The sequence below is a fragment of the Chrysemys picta genome, chromosome 7 (assembly GCF_011386835.1).
Source record: "Chrysemys picta bellii isolate R12L10 chromosome 7, ASM1138683v2, whole genome shotgun sequence".
Taxonomy (NCBI): Eukaryota; Metazoa; Chordata; order Testudines; family Emydidae; genus Chrysemys; species Chrysemys picta.
In genome coordinates this window covers 97,662,862-97,681,327 of record NC_088797.1, presented here as the reverse complement: position 1 = coordinate 97,681,327, position 18,466 = coordinate 97,662,862, and the positions used below count along the sequence as shown (strand labels likewise).

At 40.2% G+C, this 18,466-nt stretch overlaps 1 protein-coding gene across 6 annotated transcripts in view; it reads right to left on the bottom strand.

Moving 5' to 3' along the window:
- Nucleotides 1-12,299, bottom strand: part of IDE (insulin degrading enzyme) — a 103,334-nt gene extending 91,035 nt beyond the window's left edge. For 2 of the 6 annotated variants that reach the window (XM_005301287.5, XM_065553522.1), the window contains exon 1: nt 12,166-12,299. Coding sequence is in view for 4 of the 6 variants with exons in the window: in XM_005301284.5 (XP_005301341.2) it covers nt 11,845-11,942 (98 nt within the window). In the remaining 2 variants the exon portion in view is untranslated. Of the gene's footprint in view, nt 1-10,126; nt 10,264-11,844; nt 12,050-12,165 lie in introns of those variants that run through there. The other 4 variants (XM_005301284.5, XM_005301285.5, XM_065553521.1 and 1 more) reach the window with 4 other exon arrangements.
- Between the last annotated feature and the right edge of the window lie 6,167 nt (nt 12,300-18,466).

Genomic DNA, 18,466 nt, shown 5'->3' with positions numbered 1-18,466 from the left:
TTGAATGCTTTATTGTGCAACCTTAATGTTCTCTTAAGATGGTTTCTGGGTATACTACTACCAGGTACTTCTCCAGTGCTTTTCACCCGAATATTCCAAAGCATTTTACAAGCTAACTTAAAGATCAAACCTCCATTTCCTTCTAGAAGACAGGCTTCCTGTCTGCCCTTCTAAAACTTGCTTGCCTCTTTCCCCTCACTTGTACTTTTGGATAAGCTGCCCAATTACAAAGTGCTGATTCCTCTCCTAAGATGCTAGTACTAAGCTAATACCTCTGTTGCTGGTATGACCACCGCTAAGTTAAGCACCAAAATGATGACCCACAAAATGTCTTCGCTATTTAGAGAAGACTCATTCTAAATAATTAAAAATAATATTTTTAAAATTAAGATACTTTCATAGTATTGCCCTAAAACCACAGCAACATCGAATGGCCCAACAAAATACAGGCAGCAGCAAGAAATGTTCCTTAGTACAGCATTTTCGGAATTGTGCTGCTTGCTCAAAAAGTGCAAGTGAGGAGAAGACCTAAACAGAGGGCAGGATAACAGGAGAACGCAAAGAATGGGCTGAGCAAGGGAGGTGTGAGTGGAAAGCAGGCTCACATTCAATGATGGGGATACATAAAGTACTCTCTTAGGTTCCCCTCTCACCAAAATGCCCTCTTCGGTATAAAAGATCAGGTACTGAGGAAAAATATCTGTTGATTTCTATTTTACAAGTAAGTAAAAGCAAGTGGTATACTTTAAGATGCTTTTTCTGCAATGAGACCCATGCAAGTGGACTTCTGCATACCAACAGAGCCTCACTGATTTCAATGGGGCTCTGTGAGGGTGCTGAGGTCCACCTGTGAAAAACTTATTACAGGACTGGGGTTTTAATTTTTAAACTGCATGTGATACCTATGTCAATCTATAGTTATTTTAGAAAACAATTTTTAAATGAAAATATCAGTTGGCACATTAGCCAATATAGCCAAACCTCATTTACAGTACTTGAAACCCAGTTACCAGAGACCTCTAGCATTTGGCAACAATGCAAAAATTTTGGTGCACAGCTAAAAGAAATGGCTCGCTGAGCACTGGCTTCAAAATTTTCTTCAAGATCTGCCGGCTCAACAGGATGTATATGTTTAAGCCATATTAGTAAGGCCCTACCAAATTCACAGCCGTGAAAAACGCATCACGGACTGTGAAATCTGGTCTTTTGTGTACTTTTACCCTACACTATAGAGATTTCATGGGGGAGACCAGTGTTTCCCAAACAGAGGGTCCTGACCCAAAAAGGGTGATGGGGGAGTCACAAGGTTATTGTAGAGGGTGGCGGTCACAGAAGTATTGCCACCCTTAGTTCTGCGCTGCCTTCAGAGCTGGGTGGCCAGAAAGCAGCAGCTGCTGGCCGAGCACCCATCTCTGAAGGCAGAGCCATCACCAGTAGCCATGCAGAAGTAAGGATGGCATGGTATGATATTGCCACCCATACTTCTGTGCTGCTGCATTCAGAGGTGGGCCATCAGCCCGAAACCACCACTCTCCGGCCGCCCAGCTCTGAAGGCAGCAGCGCAGAAGTAAGGGTGGCAGTACTGCAACCCTCCTATAATAACCTCAAGAGTCTCCCACAACCCTCTTTTGGGTCAGGACCGCTGCAATTACAACACCATGAAATTTCTGGAGAATCAAGCTGAATGGCTATAGTTGGGATGCCAGCTCTGCAGATTTTGAAGACTGCTTGGTGAGCTCCTCCAGTTATCTGAAGGTTTTGGGTTTCCCTGAGACCTTCAGATAATCATGGTTTTACTAAAAATGCACATCTCTGGTGTGCTGAACCATACTCAAAGCACGTCTATATCAACTGATGAATAAACAGCACAATTTTTGTTACTGCTTTTTTGGCTCATGTTTCATATCCCTTTTTGTGTACACCATTACACTGCACTGAATGCACCACAATTATTATTTGAGCTCCAAAAGTGTCCTTGGCATTATATAAAGATCATGATTGTGATCTACTATCAATTCCAAATTTTTCATCTGTTCCAAATTCTGCAGACTGTGTCTGTATCCCTTATATATACACACACATTAGGTTTTTATTCCAGATCTCATTACCCAGTAGTTGCCATGGATTGAAGTTTATGATGAGCTAATACCTGCCTATGTTCTCAATTTATCTAGATCTCCATCATTGATCTATACTCTTTACATTTTCACTAATCCACCTATGTTTACATTTTCTGCCAACTTTCATAATGTTACAAATATGCTGCTGTTGACAGCGCCTGGCGTGAAACTCTCAGGAGCTGGGTATTTTCAGTAGAAGGCTCTGAGCTGCAGATCTCCCAGCCAGTGGGAATCATGGTGAATTTGTTTCTCACCTCTTTTACAGAGAAGATAGTGCTGAACTGAGTGCTCTGCAGAATTTGTTGAAAAACTCATTATACTCTGGTGGGGCTGCAATATTAGAATAGATCCCCATTCTCTTGTGTGTCTTTTCTCCTGCCCCTTTACCACACACATCCACTAGTGCTCTTGGAACAGATTATCACCAGATGGCAGGACTGTGACATCCTTACCAATGCAATAGTGACACTAGAGGTATGTCATCCAATAATCAGCCTCCTCTCTTCACCTTCCCTCAATTCATTTGCGTGCTATAACTGCATTGGTTAAAATGAGTTAATACTAATTAAGTATTTTCTTAAACTAACAATCAAATGTTTTATCAAAATTTGACACTGCACATCACAGAAAAATAAAATTCTAATAAATTGGAATAGAATTGGAGTACTTTACCACACACAAAAGCAAACTAACATAACAGAACTTCATTATAAAGGATGCTGCAGAACATTTTACCCTTATTTATTATATCACTAGTTCAAATGTAGACCAAAGCTATTAGGCTCCCCTTATTCCCTGGTTAGCATACGATTTTCTACTTCTTGCTTACAAACTTGGGAATTAGGATTCTCTAAGATATTACACTTCCATAGCTTCAATAGCTATCTTAAGTAAATTATTTGACCTCTGAATTTAGGTAACTCCCCAATATCACCCTAACCTGAACTTAAATAACTAGCATTGTCTGTTATCAAAATGTATGCAAACTGTTCAAAGTTTTGAACATATATTAGGCTCTTCTGCCCACAGGAATTAGCAGGAACTCATTATAAAATTTTATATCATTTGGCAAATACCCCTCACAAAAAGTTCTACAATAATTAATAAGCATAATTCAATCAACCCCACTAAAAAAAAAAAGTTATAAACTGAAAACTCTGGTCTTACAAAATCAGAATTTTTATCCTAATTTTATTCTTGAGAATATGTCTAACCCAGAAGACAACTTACTCTGTTTTAAAAAAAGCTAAATTTGTGGATGATCATTACTTTGAAATTACTGCTTATCTGATCCATTTTGAGGAAATTCCCATCTTGCCACAATTCAAAATTTACTTCTCAGCGTGAGTCTGTAGTAGGCAAATCTCTCATTGACTCCACATAACCTTCCAGAGAAGTAAAGGGCAATGTCTACACCAGGGAATTTAACCAAAAAACTCTCATCACTTTTACCATCAGTCCCTAAAGAGTTTACACAACTTAATTTCAGATGTGACAAAACACAGGAGGGAACAAAACAGCTAAACAAACTACTGTACCACCCTAATCTAGTTTCCATATCTGTTTTTAAAACTGTTCCAAACTGAGTATCTTAAGCACACACTCAAATGTAAGTAAGTAAACTTTATCCAAGTTCATCTTAAAATTACAAGCAATCAAAAGTGGCAAACGTGTGAAACCAGTCTTTTCCCAATATTTTTAATGTAATCTCCAAATATATCTCATTGCACCTTTTACAACAGTGCTGGAAATTAAATGGAATAAATTATGAAAAGGCACTTGAAAGTGGGAAATCAATTACCATTTTCAAGGTTGTCTAATGATTAAAAACAAATATTTATTTTCTTTTTTACCATCCCAAAGCTTCTTTACAGACATGGGGAGTAGTACAGTTTCACCATTCATTCCTGTCCCTAGGTTATTCCTCCATTAAATCCGTCCCGGTCATGTCCACATATATGATTCACTATCTAGTCCGTGGTCAGCTTCTAGGTCTGACTGACCTTGATTGGTGTTTGCATTATTTTCTTTAGCATTCTATCATCTGTTTGTCTTCTCCAGTGTCACCACCCTCATAATCTTTTCTATTACAGCCAATCCCATACCCTGACTTCCCATCCTATTCTCTTCTAACTTCATTTCTCTTAAAATCATTCCACTTTACACCTGCCATTTTCTCTCATCTCTACTGCTTCCAGCCTTCTGATGTCTATTTCATGTAATGCAGCAATACAAAATACAACACAGAAGGTTATTGGAAGGCATAAGCAAACAAGGAAATGCTGGACAAGCAACAAAACAAGACTATTACAGGAAAAATGTAAATAAGTCAAGAATGCTGGGATAATGGAAGTAATAAAAGCATTGTGCAAAGTGGTATATTTACTGGACAAGTAAAAGGCTCAACAACAGAGAAGTCAGCAAGAAAATAAGATACAAAAGGTTAAGTTGTATGGAAATACAATCAGGCCAACAATGCAACAGTAAAAAAGGCTACCAGTGAACTGACAATAAATGCCAAAGACATGCTGAACGTATAGAAGGAGCACTATAGCAGGAGGAACTAATACTGACCACCTCTCCAGGATGGTCACAGTGATTGTGAAATGCTCAGGGAGATAAGAGAAGCTACAAAAACAAAAAAATGTAGTAATAAAGAGGGACTTCTACTATCCCCATATTGACTGGACACATGTCACCTCAGAACAGGATTCAGAGATAAAATTTCTAGACACCATTAATGATTGCTTCTTGGAGCAACTAATCCTGGAACCCACAAGGGGAGAGGCAATTCTTGATTTAGTCCTAAGTGACACACAGGATCTGATCCAAGAGAGGAATATAGTTGAACTGCTCAGCAATAGTGATCATAATGTAATTAAATTTAACACGCCTGAAGAGGGGAAATAACAAAGAAACCCCTCACAGTAGCATTTAACTTCAAAAAGGGGAACTATACAAAAAATAGAAAGCTAGTTAAATGGAAATTAAAAGGAGCAGACACAAGAGTAAAATGCCTGCAAGCTGCAGGGAACCTACTTAAAAACACCATAAATAGAGGCTCAAACTAAATACATACCCCAAATTTTAAAACAACAACAAAAAATACCACCATGGCTTAACAAATTAAAAGAGACAGAGGCAAAAAGGCATCCTTTAAAAATTGTAAGTCAAATCCTACTGAGGAAAATAGAAAGGAGCATCAACTCTGGCAAGTCAATTGTAAAAGTATAATTAGGGAGGCCAAAAAAGAATTTGTGGAGCAACTAGCAAAAGATAAAAAAACAAACTTTTTTTTAAGTACCTCAGAAACTTAAAAAGCCTGCCAAACAATCAGTGTGGCCACTGGACAATTAAGGTGCTAAAGGAGCACACAAGGAAGACAAGGCTGTTGCAGAGAAGCTAAATGAATTCTTTGCATCAGTCTTCACCGCAGAGGATGTGACGGAAATTTCAACATCTTCAACATTCTTCTTAGGTGACAAATCTGAGGAACTGTCCCAGATTGAGGTGTCAATAGAGGAGATTTGGGGGGTGGGGGAGAATGGTAAACTAAACAGTAATAAGTCACCAGGACCAGACTGTATTCACTCAATAATTTTGAAGGAACTCAAATATGAAATTGCAGAATTTCTAGTAACTGCAGTATGTAACTTATCGCTTAAATCAGCCCTTATACCAGATGACTGAAGGATAGCTAATACAACATTTTAAAAAGGCTCCAGAAAAGATCCTGACAATTACAGGCCAGTAAGCCTAACTTCAGTACCAAGCAAATTGGTTGAAATTATACCAATGAACAGAATAATCAGACACACAAATGAACATGATATTGTAGGGAAGACTCAACATATAAAGGTAAAACCATGTTTCACCAATCTATTAAAATTCTTTGAGAGAGTCTACAGCATGTGGACAAAAGTGATCAAATTGATATAGTGTACTTGAACTTTCAGAAAGCCTTTGAGAAGATCCCACATCAAAGGTTCTTTAGCAAAGTAAGCTGTCATGGGATAAGAGGGACGGTCCTCTCATGGATCAGTAACTGGTTAAAAGATAGCACACAAAGGGTCGGAATAAATGGTCAGATTTCACAATGGAAAGAGGTAAATAGCAAGGTCCCCAAGGAGCTGTAAGGGACCTGTGCTGTTCAACACATTAATAAATTATCTGGAAAAAAAGGGAGTGAACTGTGAGGTGGCAAAATTTGCAGATGATACAAAATTAGACAAGATAGTTAAGTTCAAAGCGGACTCCAAAAAGTTACAAAGGTATCTCACAAAACTGGGTGACTGGTTTAAAAAAAAAAAAGTTTATAAAATCAAGTATTGTGTGGAGAAAGTGAAGGAAGTTTTATTTACCCAATCACATAACACAAGAACCAGGGGGTCACCCAATGAAATTAATAAGCAGCAGGTTTAGAACAAACATAAGGAAGTACTTCCTCACACAACACACATTCCACCAGTGGAACTCATTGCCAGGAGATGTTGTGAAGGCCAAAACTATAACTGGGTTCAAAGAAGAATTAGATAAGTTGTTGGAGGATAGGTCCATCAATGGCTAGTAGCCAAGATGATCAGGGACACAACCCTATGCTGTGTGTGTCCCTAAACTGTAGGCTGCTAGAAGCTGGGACTGTACGACAGGGGATGACAGGGGACTTGTTAAATGCTCTATTCTGTTCATTCCCTCTGAAGCATCTGGCATTGGCCACTGTTGGAAGACAGGACACTGGGCTAGATAAACTAAGTCTGACCCAATATGGCCATTTTTATGTTGTTAGCATCTTGACAAAGTGCTAAACCCTGTAATTCATCCAAATGCAAACATTCTAGACATGCTAGATGAACAGGACACCTTGCAAGGCTGAACAGATGTCAGCACTTGAACCACTAACAGAAGAAGAAACAAAAAGAGTAGTGAAGCAGTTGAAAATGGGAAAGCTACAGAAACAGACAATAAAACATTTGAGATGCTAAAGTTGACTGGACAAGTGCTATCAAAACACTAGGAAAAATATATAAAAATATATGGGAGCAAGAGGAGGTTCCAGGTGACTGGCTAAAAGCCAGTAGTTGTACCAATCTTGAACAAAGGAGAATAATTACAGAGGTATAAGCTCATCATCAGTCCCAGGAAAAAAATCACAATGAAAATAACTGTCAAAAGATTATGGCCAGTTTTAGAGGAAGCAGTAGGTGAGGAACAGTGTGGCTTCTAACCAGGCCTAAGTTGCATTGATTAGATGGTTATTTATATAAGATCTTAAATGTGCAAGTTGCTATAGACTGACTTCACAAACCAGATACAATATGTTCAGTATGAACTATTTGCTATCAACAAACATTTTGGTTAAAATGTAAAAAAGCAATTCAAGTACAAAAAAGGCTGAGAATTGGTGAGAGAATCTGACCCAAGTATACCAAGATGAAGAATGTGAGGGTATTTAGAAGGGAAAGGGAGAGAGGGGTAATGAAAAGAATTGTTCAGAACTTTCTTCTTTAGTTAGATTCTAAAGGAGAACTCTATTATTTAACGTAATCCTCCTAAAACAACTGCCTGTAACATTAGATCTTTGACAAACCCAACATATCTACAAGGCTCAGCATTTTACAAGTTAGCCACGCATAAAAAAAAAAAAAAAAAAAAAAAGAAATGCTCATGAGCTCCAGCAAAAATTACATATAAATATAAATTTACTTATTGTGTGCTATATTGCAGAATTCTGAAAATATTTTATAATTAGTAAAACCAACATTGTAAGTAAAGCATTTTCAGTATTAAAGCTACAATTTTTTTGGCTTTGCTAATGTAGGTAATTATGATTCAATATAACTCAGAAACAAGTTGTGTTAATTTTATTTTAAATTTGAAACCATCTGAATCAACTTTTAAACAAGTTGAACACAAAATCTATCGTATTACGAATACAAGGTGTTGTCATATTAGCATACAGCAGTCCACAGCCTATGGCAGGATCTAGATGGAATAGAGACTGAGAGCACAAACCTGTCCATTAGCAGCAGCATGCCATGCATTTGTAGATACAGTAACCATTAAACCAATCTCTGTCTAGCCCCAGTTGAATGGAAATATTTTTCATTAAACTTTCTATTTTATTCAAACATTAACACCTCAAAATAAAAATAAACACATCTAATGCAATGCTATCAAAATAAATTAGAAACAAATATCATCCCCAGAATGTGACAGTCCAAGTGCTCTGAAAGTATTTATAGTAGGTGACTTAGACAATAACCTGAAATGACCCTGGCAGTGAACCCAATTTATTTCCAGCTCAGTGCAACAGGAGTTGCACTGCGGGCAATGTAGAGTGAACAGCCTTTCTTTTGCACTTTCCCCTCCTGGACCCCACACAGAGCCAGGGGCTACTTATGGCACCAGGCCCAAAGTGACACCCCACCTCATGTACTGTTGAGTCCTACCCAGGATGAAGCCACTATAAGCCAGAGAGACATGACAAATAGAGAAAAGGAGCCCTGTTCCTGGAGATGCCTTGATATCAGTACCACTAAGTGATCTTTTGTTTGCCCTAAGATAGAGGATTTCAGTGCTGGGAGCAAGGTAAGAAAGAGGTGGTTAGAAAGCCTAATGGAGGGATTAATGGGATAGGGAATAACTATATATACAAGGGTTAGGTTTAGGGTTAGATGACAACTGTGAGAGAGAGATGTGGGATGCATAAGAAGGAGATGGTTTGGTTTTTTTAAATGGAAGATGAGTGGAGAAAAGATTTAATGTGAAAGGCCTGGTCCACACTAACCCCCCACTTCGGACTAAGGTACGCAAATTCAGCTACGTTAATAACGTAGCTGAATTCGAAGTACCTTAGTCCGAACTTACCGCAGGTCCATACGTGGCAGGCAGGCTCCCCCATCAATGCCGCGTACTCCTCTTGCTGAGCTGGAGTACTGGCGTCGACGGCAAGCACTTCCGGGATCAATCCGGGATCGATTTATCGCGTCTAGACAAGACGCGATAAATCGATCCCAGAAGATCGACCGCTTACATCTGGACAGGAAGTAAGTATAGACGTAGTGAAAGTGTTATTCATGCTCTCGTTTTTGGTCTATTATCCATATAGGTCCTGATTCTATAACTGACCCTACACAGGCAGATCTCTGTCCTGCCGGGAGCCTTCCTGAAGTCAGCGGCATTACTCACATACATAAAGTTGAACACATGCACGTATGAAAGACTGGGACCTAAAAGATCATTAGTAATTTGCTACAGCTAGTTTCTTGCACTTACATAATTTCTCTCCCTGTAATAGATCATGATATACCTTTTCTTCTGTTTCATTGTCATGTTTTCTTTCCCTCCATCTTTTTTTGTCCTACCCTCTCTATCTACAAGGTACATCCCATCTCCTCCCCCATATTTTCTCTCCAATTTATCAAATCACTAATCAACTTCTTCTTTTCTATAAGAGGGGTAGCCGTGTAAGTCTGGATCTGTAAAAAGCGACAGAGTCCTGTGGTCCTATAAGGTGCCACAGGACTCTTTGTCGCTTCTTTTCTGTCGCACCCATCAGCAAATCCACCCATTCATCCACCCCATTCCAAACTCCCCTAGCCTATCCTCCCAATTGTTCATACACAAAGCTTGAAAAACACATAATAGACAGATGACTAAAACATAAGGGATCTAAAGTTAGAAGTCAAGTCTCCTTCCTAATCCCCATCCTTGATACTAGGAAAGAGAAAGGTGCTGGGATTTTTTTCTAGGGTGTTGTCCCTGGGTCCTATTTGTGAGCGCCATCTTTTGTAGTCTCTAGTTAGTAGATGTCTGAAATTTGATGCACCTTCTGGCTGCTGGAAAGGAGCACTCTCTCTGTTCTCCCCCTTCTTACTATCTCCTCCTGTAAGGCTGGTAGCATGGAGAAGAGTCACTGCTAATCTACCCTCCATTCTGTTTTGGGTCCCTCTCCTCCAGTGAAAGGTTCTGGTGACTGTTTTCAGCTTTCAAAAGAAGAAACTGACCTGGTTCTTATCCCTTTCATTGCTGCCTACTGGTTCCCAATAGAAGGAGTGAAAAGTGACAAGTAAGTTTTCACTCTACTGCAGGTTAGCAAATGAATCAGTAGCAGTAGAAGCACTGGAGTTATTGATCTAAAAAAAAAAAAACAACCTCAGAAAAGCACTGAACTAGCTTATATTTGATAGGTTATCTTTGTAATTATGAATAGAATTTTTTTCCACCCCAAATGAAACCTTGCATTCTGTAAAAGTTGATGATACTTGCCCAGAAGTATTTCTTACTCAGAAGTGTGCAAGTGGATTTTTAAAGATCTGCCAATCATCTCACACTCTAAGCTCTCTCTAGATATTCTTTGGCTTCCTGTTTTCTACCATATCAACTTCAAGTTTCTCACCTTGCACAACCTTGCTCCAGATTGCATCTGTTCTCATTTCCCTCTACATTTCCCACTCTTGGGTCTACACCTTCTCTTGAAACAATCTTCCACTTCTCATTAGCCAAATACCCTCTCTCCCTTCCTTTAAATCCCTCCTTAAGACTCACTTCCTCTATGAATCTTTTGTACATTGCACACGTTTTCTCATTTGTGTTCAAATGTAAGTTCTTCTGTGGAAAGAGAATATCCTTTTCTGTGCTTTATAAAGTACTCTATACACTTATGGTACTATATAAATAACTATGAATAACTTCACATCTAAAATTTGACACATACTGACAGCAGTCACCCAGCACTGTTTAAAGGGAAATAGCTGCTTTAGACAAAGTCTACTTTCCATATAGGCCAGTTACCAATCTTTTCTCTCAATAAAGGTGTTTGAAGTTTGCTATCTAAACTATAGAACTCACACAGAAGTATTAAAATTAATTCCACGCCATGCTAGCGATCAATTATCTTGTTATGTAGTGAAGAAGCCCCTCCCATCAACAGTTCCATAAATACTAACATTGACAACTGAAAAACTAGTTTCTGTTGCAACATATATCCTGTTTATTCTGTAGATAGATTTAACAAGTTATGCAACATTAAATATTACAATTTGGCAAAACACAATTCATATGGGGAAAATAATGTTATACCACAATAGGTCACAGTGTGCCATGTCCCCTGATTTTTATAATAAGAGCACAGTTCTCACTATAAGAAATAAGACTCCAGCCCTACTGAATGTAATTTTTTCTAAATGTTGACCTATTTGGAATAAACTAATCAGAGGTAATAAATGTCTTTAGGTATGTTTCACAACATGATGTGGTGCAGTATTAAGGCCTTATTGACGAGTTCAATAATACAAGGTATGTTGCCAGCTTCCTTAAAGCACATAAAGTCTACCCCAGCACCCACCATCTGGTCGCACATTCAGCTAGTTGGCTACCCTTTTCCAGCACTCCCAAAACTACCCTTTTCGCCACAGGTACAGAGTACCCTCAAGACGTTCCAACCTCTCCTCTTCCCCCGCAGCATGATAAATCCCACCCAGGATGTTACCACCCTAATCCCCTCTCTCCGGGAGACTCTATTCCCCCTGCGTCTCCATCCCTTTTAGTAGCAGGCGGACACATTAATGCTGATTCACGAGTTCCCAGATCATACGCACCCTGTTACGCATAAACAACAACGGGGGGCACCAACACAACTCCTGCCACCCCGTAGCCTCTTACGCAACAGGAGAGGGCCCACAACCCCACCCACCCCCGAACGGGACGAGGGGTCCCCACATACCCAGGCGGGCGAGGCCACTGCTGCAGAGGAGGAGGCCGGGAGGCACCGGGGCTCACCAAGGAGGTCAGAGTCCTACTGAGAAGAGGGAGCTGCCGCATATCCCGGCCCTGCTACCAGAGACCAGCCTCTGCTCGCTCGCTTCCTTCCCACCGCCCGCCCCTTTCAGGGGAAGCTGCCCCTGTGGCCGGCGGAGGCGCCATCTTCCCGCTCGTGGGCCAATCCCTCCCCAGCGCCCACAGGCTGCTCTCCTCCCAACGGAGCCGTCGCTGCTGCGCTGGCTCCGGCCGGGCCTACCATCAAGGCCGCGCTCCGGGAACCTACCTGACACTGCTGGGGGGTGTCGCTGCTGCGAAGCGGGGCGGCGGGGGGAAGAGAGCCGGCAACGCTGCGGGGAGGAGCTGGGTCCGCAGCCGGGCGGCGAGCCGGGGAAGCACGTCCTGCTGTCGAGGGCTGCCCAGAGTCCGGGAAGCGCTGCTGCAGCGCGGAGCAAAGGGCCCTTAACACGGCCACTCACGCTGCGGGTGTGTAACACTCACGCTGTGCGGCGGAGCCGCAGTCCCGCTCTCGCACGCGCCAGGCATGTGACTGTCGGGGTATGTGTGTGTGTACACCAGGCGCTGTGTGTGTAACGGCAACGCACTATTAAGGCGACAGAGTCTCACGTTAACTGTTTGTAATCGCGCCTTATGTTAGTCTATAAGGTGTCACAGGACTCTTTGTCGCTTTTTACAGATCCAGACTAACACGGCTACCCCTCTGATACTTCATTGTATGTGTGACACTCACCGTCCATGCAACACGTGTGCTCACGTCTGCTGTGTCACACACACGGTATGTATCACTGGTGCTGTGTGGGCGATACTCCTTCTCCGACCAATTCAGTGCGTTCAACACTCCTCTGTGCCTGGCGATGTCTTCGATTTCTTGCTGGTAAAAAGTCATTGTAAACTATTATTTATCATTTTATTTCATCAGCTGCCATGACATTTTGCATAATTGATTTCAAATGTCTTAATGAAACAGATGGCACAATCTCCCCCCACCTTCCCCACCCCAGCGAGAGACAGACGTTAAACACAACGAGCTCCCATTAAGGAGTCTGCTTTTTCCAGTCCTCTTACATAAGAGTTTTGGAGCAGCAGGTCTGTGCTTTTTCAGATTCATGGTCTAGTATCTAGTAAGATCTAGTATAGTTTTTGGAGTATAAGAGGGATTTCATTATAACCCCTTGTTTTCACTTGCTCACAACTTCCCAGAGGAAAAAAAAATCTCTTAAGGTATAACTTTACCTGCTTGCTCTCCTTTTTTGGGAAAGTTAGAAGATCAACACCCACTTTGAAAGATGCTAAGCATCCTCAGTTCCTGTTAAAGGCAGATGTTAGTGTTAGAGAAATTTACCGAACAATTCCTAAGTGTACACAAGGCTTCTAATGTTCTATGTTAATATGTTTTGGATCAAAAATGTGTCTTTATCGAGTTCTATAAGTTTGGTTTCTTTTGAGTATTGTATGACCCTGTTTCTTTTTTTTCTCTAAACCTCAAAGAAAATATTAAAACAGACAAAAATGCATAAGTAAAAAATCTCAATATATATTTATGTAGTGCCAAATTGTGGTCTAGCAAAACACCCCCTTATGCGCCTCAGAGATAGCAGTACAGGAGTAGAAGTGGACTCCAGAGAGCCACTCCGCCTTCCCAGTCCAGAACTGTGTTTTCTCTAGAAAAAAAGTTACCTAACTCAAGTTAATTAACACCAGGTAAAAAGGTGTTTGTGGTTTCACACACGTTAGTCTTTAACTTCATCTGCTCTAGGGTAGGGAAGGGTGAACTACAACACTAGGTTCCCTGTTCCTAGTGCTAGTCCCAAGCCCAGATAAAGTGCAAGGGTTGGGTGATGGCCTGGCAAGCCATCCCCATAAAACCTTCCCACATTTGACACACACAAAAAAGGACATACAAGTTTGGCAGTTTCATCTGCTACTCACAATAGAACCAAGCATCAGGATTCATACAAATCTTCTACTACGTGCAGAGGATTCAGACCATATGTTGGTGGGTTTTCCATAAATCAGAAATTGGGGAAAGCATCTGATATAAAGAGGGTATGTCCTCTTCTGCACTGAGGACAGGATCTTGGAATGTTTGATCGTTAAGAGTCGTCAGAAAAACAACTCTCCTGGCTTAAGAATTGGAAAGGTTTAATGTTGATATACATGTCAGACAGGGAACATTGTGGAATTTGAACACCCAGAGCACATCTCTGACTCATAGTGGTCAGACCTTTCAATTGTTGCATGCCTGGGATACATCTGATAGGCATACCAGTGTTGCTCTGATTCTGTCCCCACAAGCGTATAACCTACACTACTGGCTTGGCAAGCTTGTTTTCCATATTTGATTGCTGCCATTTTCTGTCTGAAGATAGGGTGTGCAGTAGTTATTAGTGCATATGCTCCACATGATGCAAGGTCTGATGTTGACAAAGAGGCTTTTTATGGCATGTTAGATGACATTGTATCTAGTACGTCACCCCAACTTCATATTGTCATCTTAGGAGATATGAACACAAGAATTGGCCATAATAGAACTGGACTTGAACTGGCATTGGGATGACACAGTTTAACAGAGGAGAGATCAGGTAATGGAGTGTGTCTATTAGAATTTGCTGCCACATATGAACTATTTCTTAACGGCTACCTGGATTCAGCACAAGTATTGCCATAAGTGTACATTTTGATATACTTTGGGCAACAGTGCAACCTTGGATCACAGTCTAGTTCTGAAACCTGTGATTAAACTTACCCAGGATGTATGTGTATTGAGTGCTGATCTTGCTCTGGAGTCTGATTGTCGACTTCTAGCAACAATGATGTTGCAGAGGTGGGTATCTATTGCATCGAGATGCTTCAGTGTTGATAAGCTTTGTGATGAAGCAACTGCTAATCGTTACAAGGTATTAATTTCCAATAAATATACTATATTGGATGACCAGCTGTCTACGGTGAAGGAAGATTGGACTTTATTTTTGATTCTACCACAGAGATTGCTGGAGAACAACTCGGACTAAGGAGAATGTAAAAGTGACATTGGATACAGATGATACCATCAAATTGTGAGACAGAAAAGAAGAGGTGCAGTGCAGAACGGTTGCACTGAGTTAGAGTCATTGAGAAGAGGAGGAAATGGGCAGTAGAGGAAAAGAAATGAATGAGCAGTCAGGCGGGCCTGTCAGAATGATCATAACCAATTGTGGAATAATATGGAGCAGTGCATCAAGTAAACCTCTGAAAGACATGACCAAAAATGGATATTTGAGATTTTGAAGGACATAATTGGATGTCCATTCTTGTGACATCTGCTAGTTAAGGACAAACATGGAAAATAGTGACAAGAATTAATGAACAACATAACAATTGGCATGGGTGTTTTTGTGAATTAATTAACAGATCCCCACCAAGATGCGAACTACAACTTCTCCAAAAATGAACCCATCAAAAAACAGGCTGGTGACATTAGAGGAAGTGACGCTTGCAGTCAAACAGTTATGAAATGATAAAGCAGCTGGTCTTGACAATATTTCATCAGAACTCCTAAAGAGGTCTGGATTTAGTTCATAGTTTCATAGAGTTGTCTTAAAAGTAGGGCTGTCAAGCAATTAAAATTAATTGTGATTACTCGTGCGATTAATCGCACTGTTAAACAATAATAGAATACCATTTATTTAAATATTTTTGGATATTTTCTACATTTTCAAATACTGTATATCGATTTCAGTTATAACACAGAATACAAAGTGTACAGTGCTCACTTTATTTTTTATTACAAATATTTGAACTATAAAAAACAAAAGAAATAGTATTTTTCAATTCACCTAATACAAGTACTGTAGTGCAATCTCTTTATCATGAAAGTTGAACTTACAAACGTAGAATTATGTACAAAACTAAATAACTGCATTCAAAAATAAAACCATATAAAACTTTAGAGCCTACAAGTCCACTCAGTCCTATTTCTTGTTCTGCCAATCACTCAAACAAGTTTGCTTACATTTGCAGGAGATAATGCTGCCTGCTTCTTGTTCAGTGTCACCTGAAAGTGAGAACAGGTGTTCACATTGCACTGTTGTAGCTGGCGTCACAAGATATTTACATGCCAGATAAGCTAAAGATTCATATGTCCCCTCACACTTCAACCACCATTCTAAGGACATGCATCCATGCTGACGATGGATTCTGCTTGATAACAATCCAAAGCTGTGGGGACCATCGCATATTCATTTTCATCATCTGAATCAGATTCCACCAGGAGAAGGTTGATTTTCTTTTTTGGTGGTTCGGGTTCTGTAGTTTCCGCATCAGAGTGCTGCTCTTTTAAGATTTCTAAAAGCATGCTCCACACCTCATCCCTCTCAGATTTTGGAAGGCACTTCAGATTCTTAAACCTTGGATCAAGTGCTGTAGCTATTTTTAGAAATCTCACATTGGTACTTTCTTTTTGTTTTGTCAAATCGGCTGTGAAAGCGTTCTTAAAATGATCATGTGCTGAGTCTTCATCCGAGACTACTATAACATGAAATATAGGGCAGTATGCAGGTAAAAGAGAGCCAGAGACATACAATTCTCCCCCAAGGAGTTCAGTCACAAATTTAATTAACACATTATTTTTTAAACGAGCATCATCAGCATGGAAGCATGTCCTCTGGAATGGTGGCCGAAGCATGAAGGGGCATACAAATGTTTAGCACATAAATGCCTTGCAATGCGGGATACAAAAGTCCCTTGCGAACGCCTGTTCTCACTTCCTCATAACATCGTAAATAAGAAGTGGGCAACATTATCTCCCGTAAATGTAAACAAACTTGTTTGTCTTAGTGATTGGCTGAATGAAAAGTAGAACTGAGTGGACTTGTAGGTTCTGAACTTTTGCAATGTTTTGTTTTTGAAATCAGTTATGTAAAAAAAAAAATCTACACTTGTAAGTTGCACTTTCATGATAAAGAGATTGCACTACAGTACTTGTATGAGGTGAACTGAAAAACAGTTTCTTTTGTTTATCATTTTACAGTGCAAATATTTGTAATAAAAAATATATAAAGTGAGCAGTGTACACTTTGTATTCTGTGTTGTAATTGAAATCAGTATATTTGAAAATGTAGATAAACATCCAAAAATATTTAATACATTTCAGTTGGCATTCTACTGCTTAACAGTGCAATGAAAACTGTGATTAATCACAATTAATTTTTTAATCACAATTTTTTTGAGTTAATCGCATGCGTTAACTGCGATTAATTGACGACCTCACTTAAAAGTTTGGGAAACCTGTCACATTCCAGAAGATTGGGAAAGGGGCTATATCATCCTTTTTTTCAAACAAGGAGAGTGATCAGTGTGCTCAAATTATAGGGGAATAACACTGCTGTTGCTCCCAGGAAAGGTATTTACGATCATACTAGTAAACCAAGAGAAATATTGTCTCAATCCCAAAATGAGAGACAACCAGTGTGGTTTCCATACAGTCTAATCTATAATCCATGCTATATATGCTATGCCAGTATGAGGTGAATAGCATAGCTGAAGTCAACGTATCTTAGATCGACTTAGAATCACTTACTTGATGTCCTCGCGGCGCGGGATCGATGGCCACCACTCCCCCGTCGACTCCGCTTCCGCCTCTCGCCGTGGTGGTGTTCCGGAGTCGACAGCAGAGCGATTGGGGATCGATTTATCGCATCTACACTAGACGCGATAGATCGCTCACTACCCCGCCAATCTGGCGGGTAGTGTAGACATACCCTTATGGAGGAACTGTATTGTGATACATTTAGCTATGTGAAGTCAACGGTTGCAATATAGACAGGTTTTCAGTAGAATGAGAAGTATGCTAGGGATGCATTCTCTCACCTATGTATTTAATGTTTTAATAGACTATCTGATGACAAAGTGATAGTGACCAAAGTAGGAGGTGTCTTTAGAAGATCTTGAATATGAGGATGATATTGCCTTACTTGGAGAGACTACTGATCTACTACAGCTAATGCTGGAAGAGCTGCAAAAACTGCAGAATTTATGGGACTTAAGATCAATATCAATAGTGATAAAACCAAAACTATTCATGTCTCCTACAAAATGGAAACAATGATCTGCTAATGCTGCATGATATTGCATGGGTAAATAGTTTTATCTGTCTGGGTTGTTGGTTGACAGTAGGAGGTTCTGTAACTGAAGAAGTCATGTGTTGGTTCAGTCTTGTCAGTGGCATTCAGCATCTTCAAAGGCCAACGAAGATACGAATGTTCAACGTGGTAGTGATGACAACTCAGCTATATAGAGCAGAAACATGGCTGTTAAAAAGTTGAAGAGAGGAAACTAAATACTATCAGTGTCAAAAGTTAAGGCATATTCTTAACCTCCGTTCTATGATTTTTGTCACAAACAAGGAGATACTTAGACAATCCTGGCAAGTTGCAGTCTTGCACTAGTTGAAACCAAGATGGCTGCAATGGTGGGGTCATGTCCAATGTGCAGAAGAAGGTACAGTATACAAAAGGTTTATAGAGCTCAGGTTGAAGGAAGTAGAATACAAGGCCAACAACAAAGGAGGCTGGAAGATGCATTTTTGA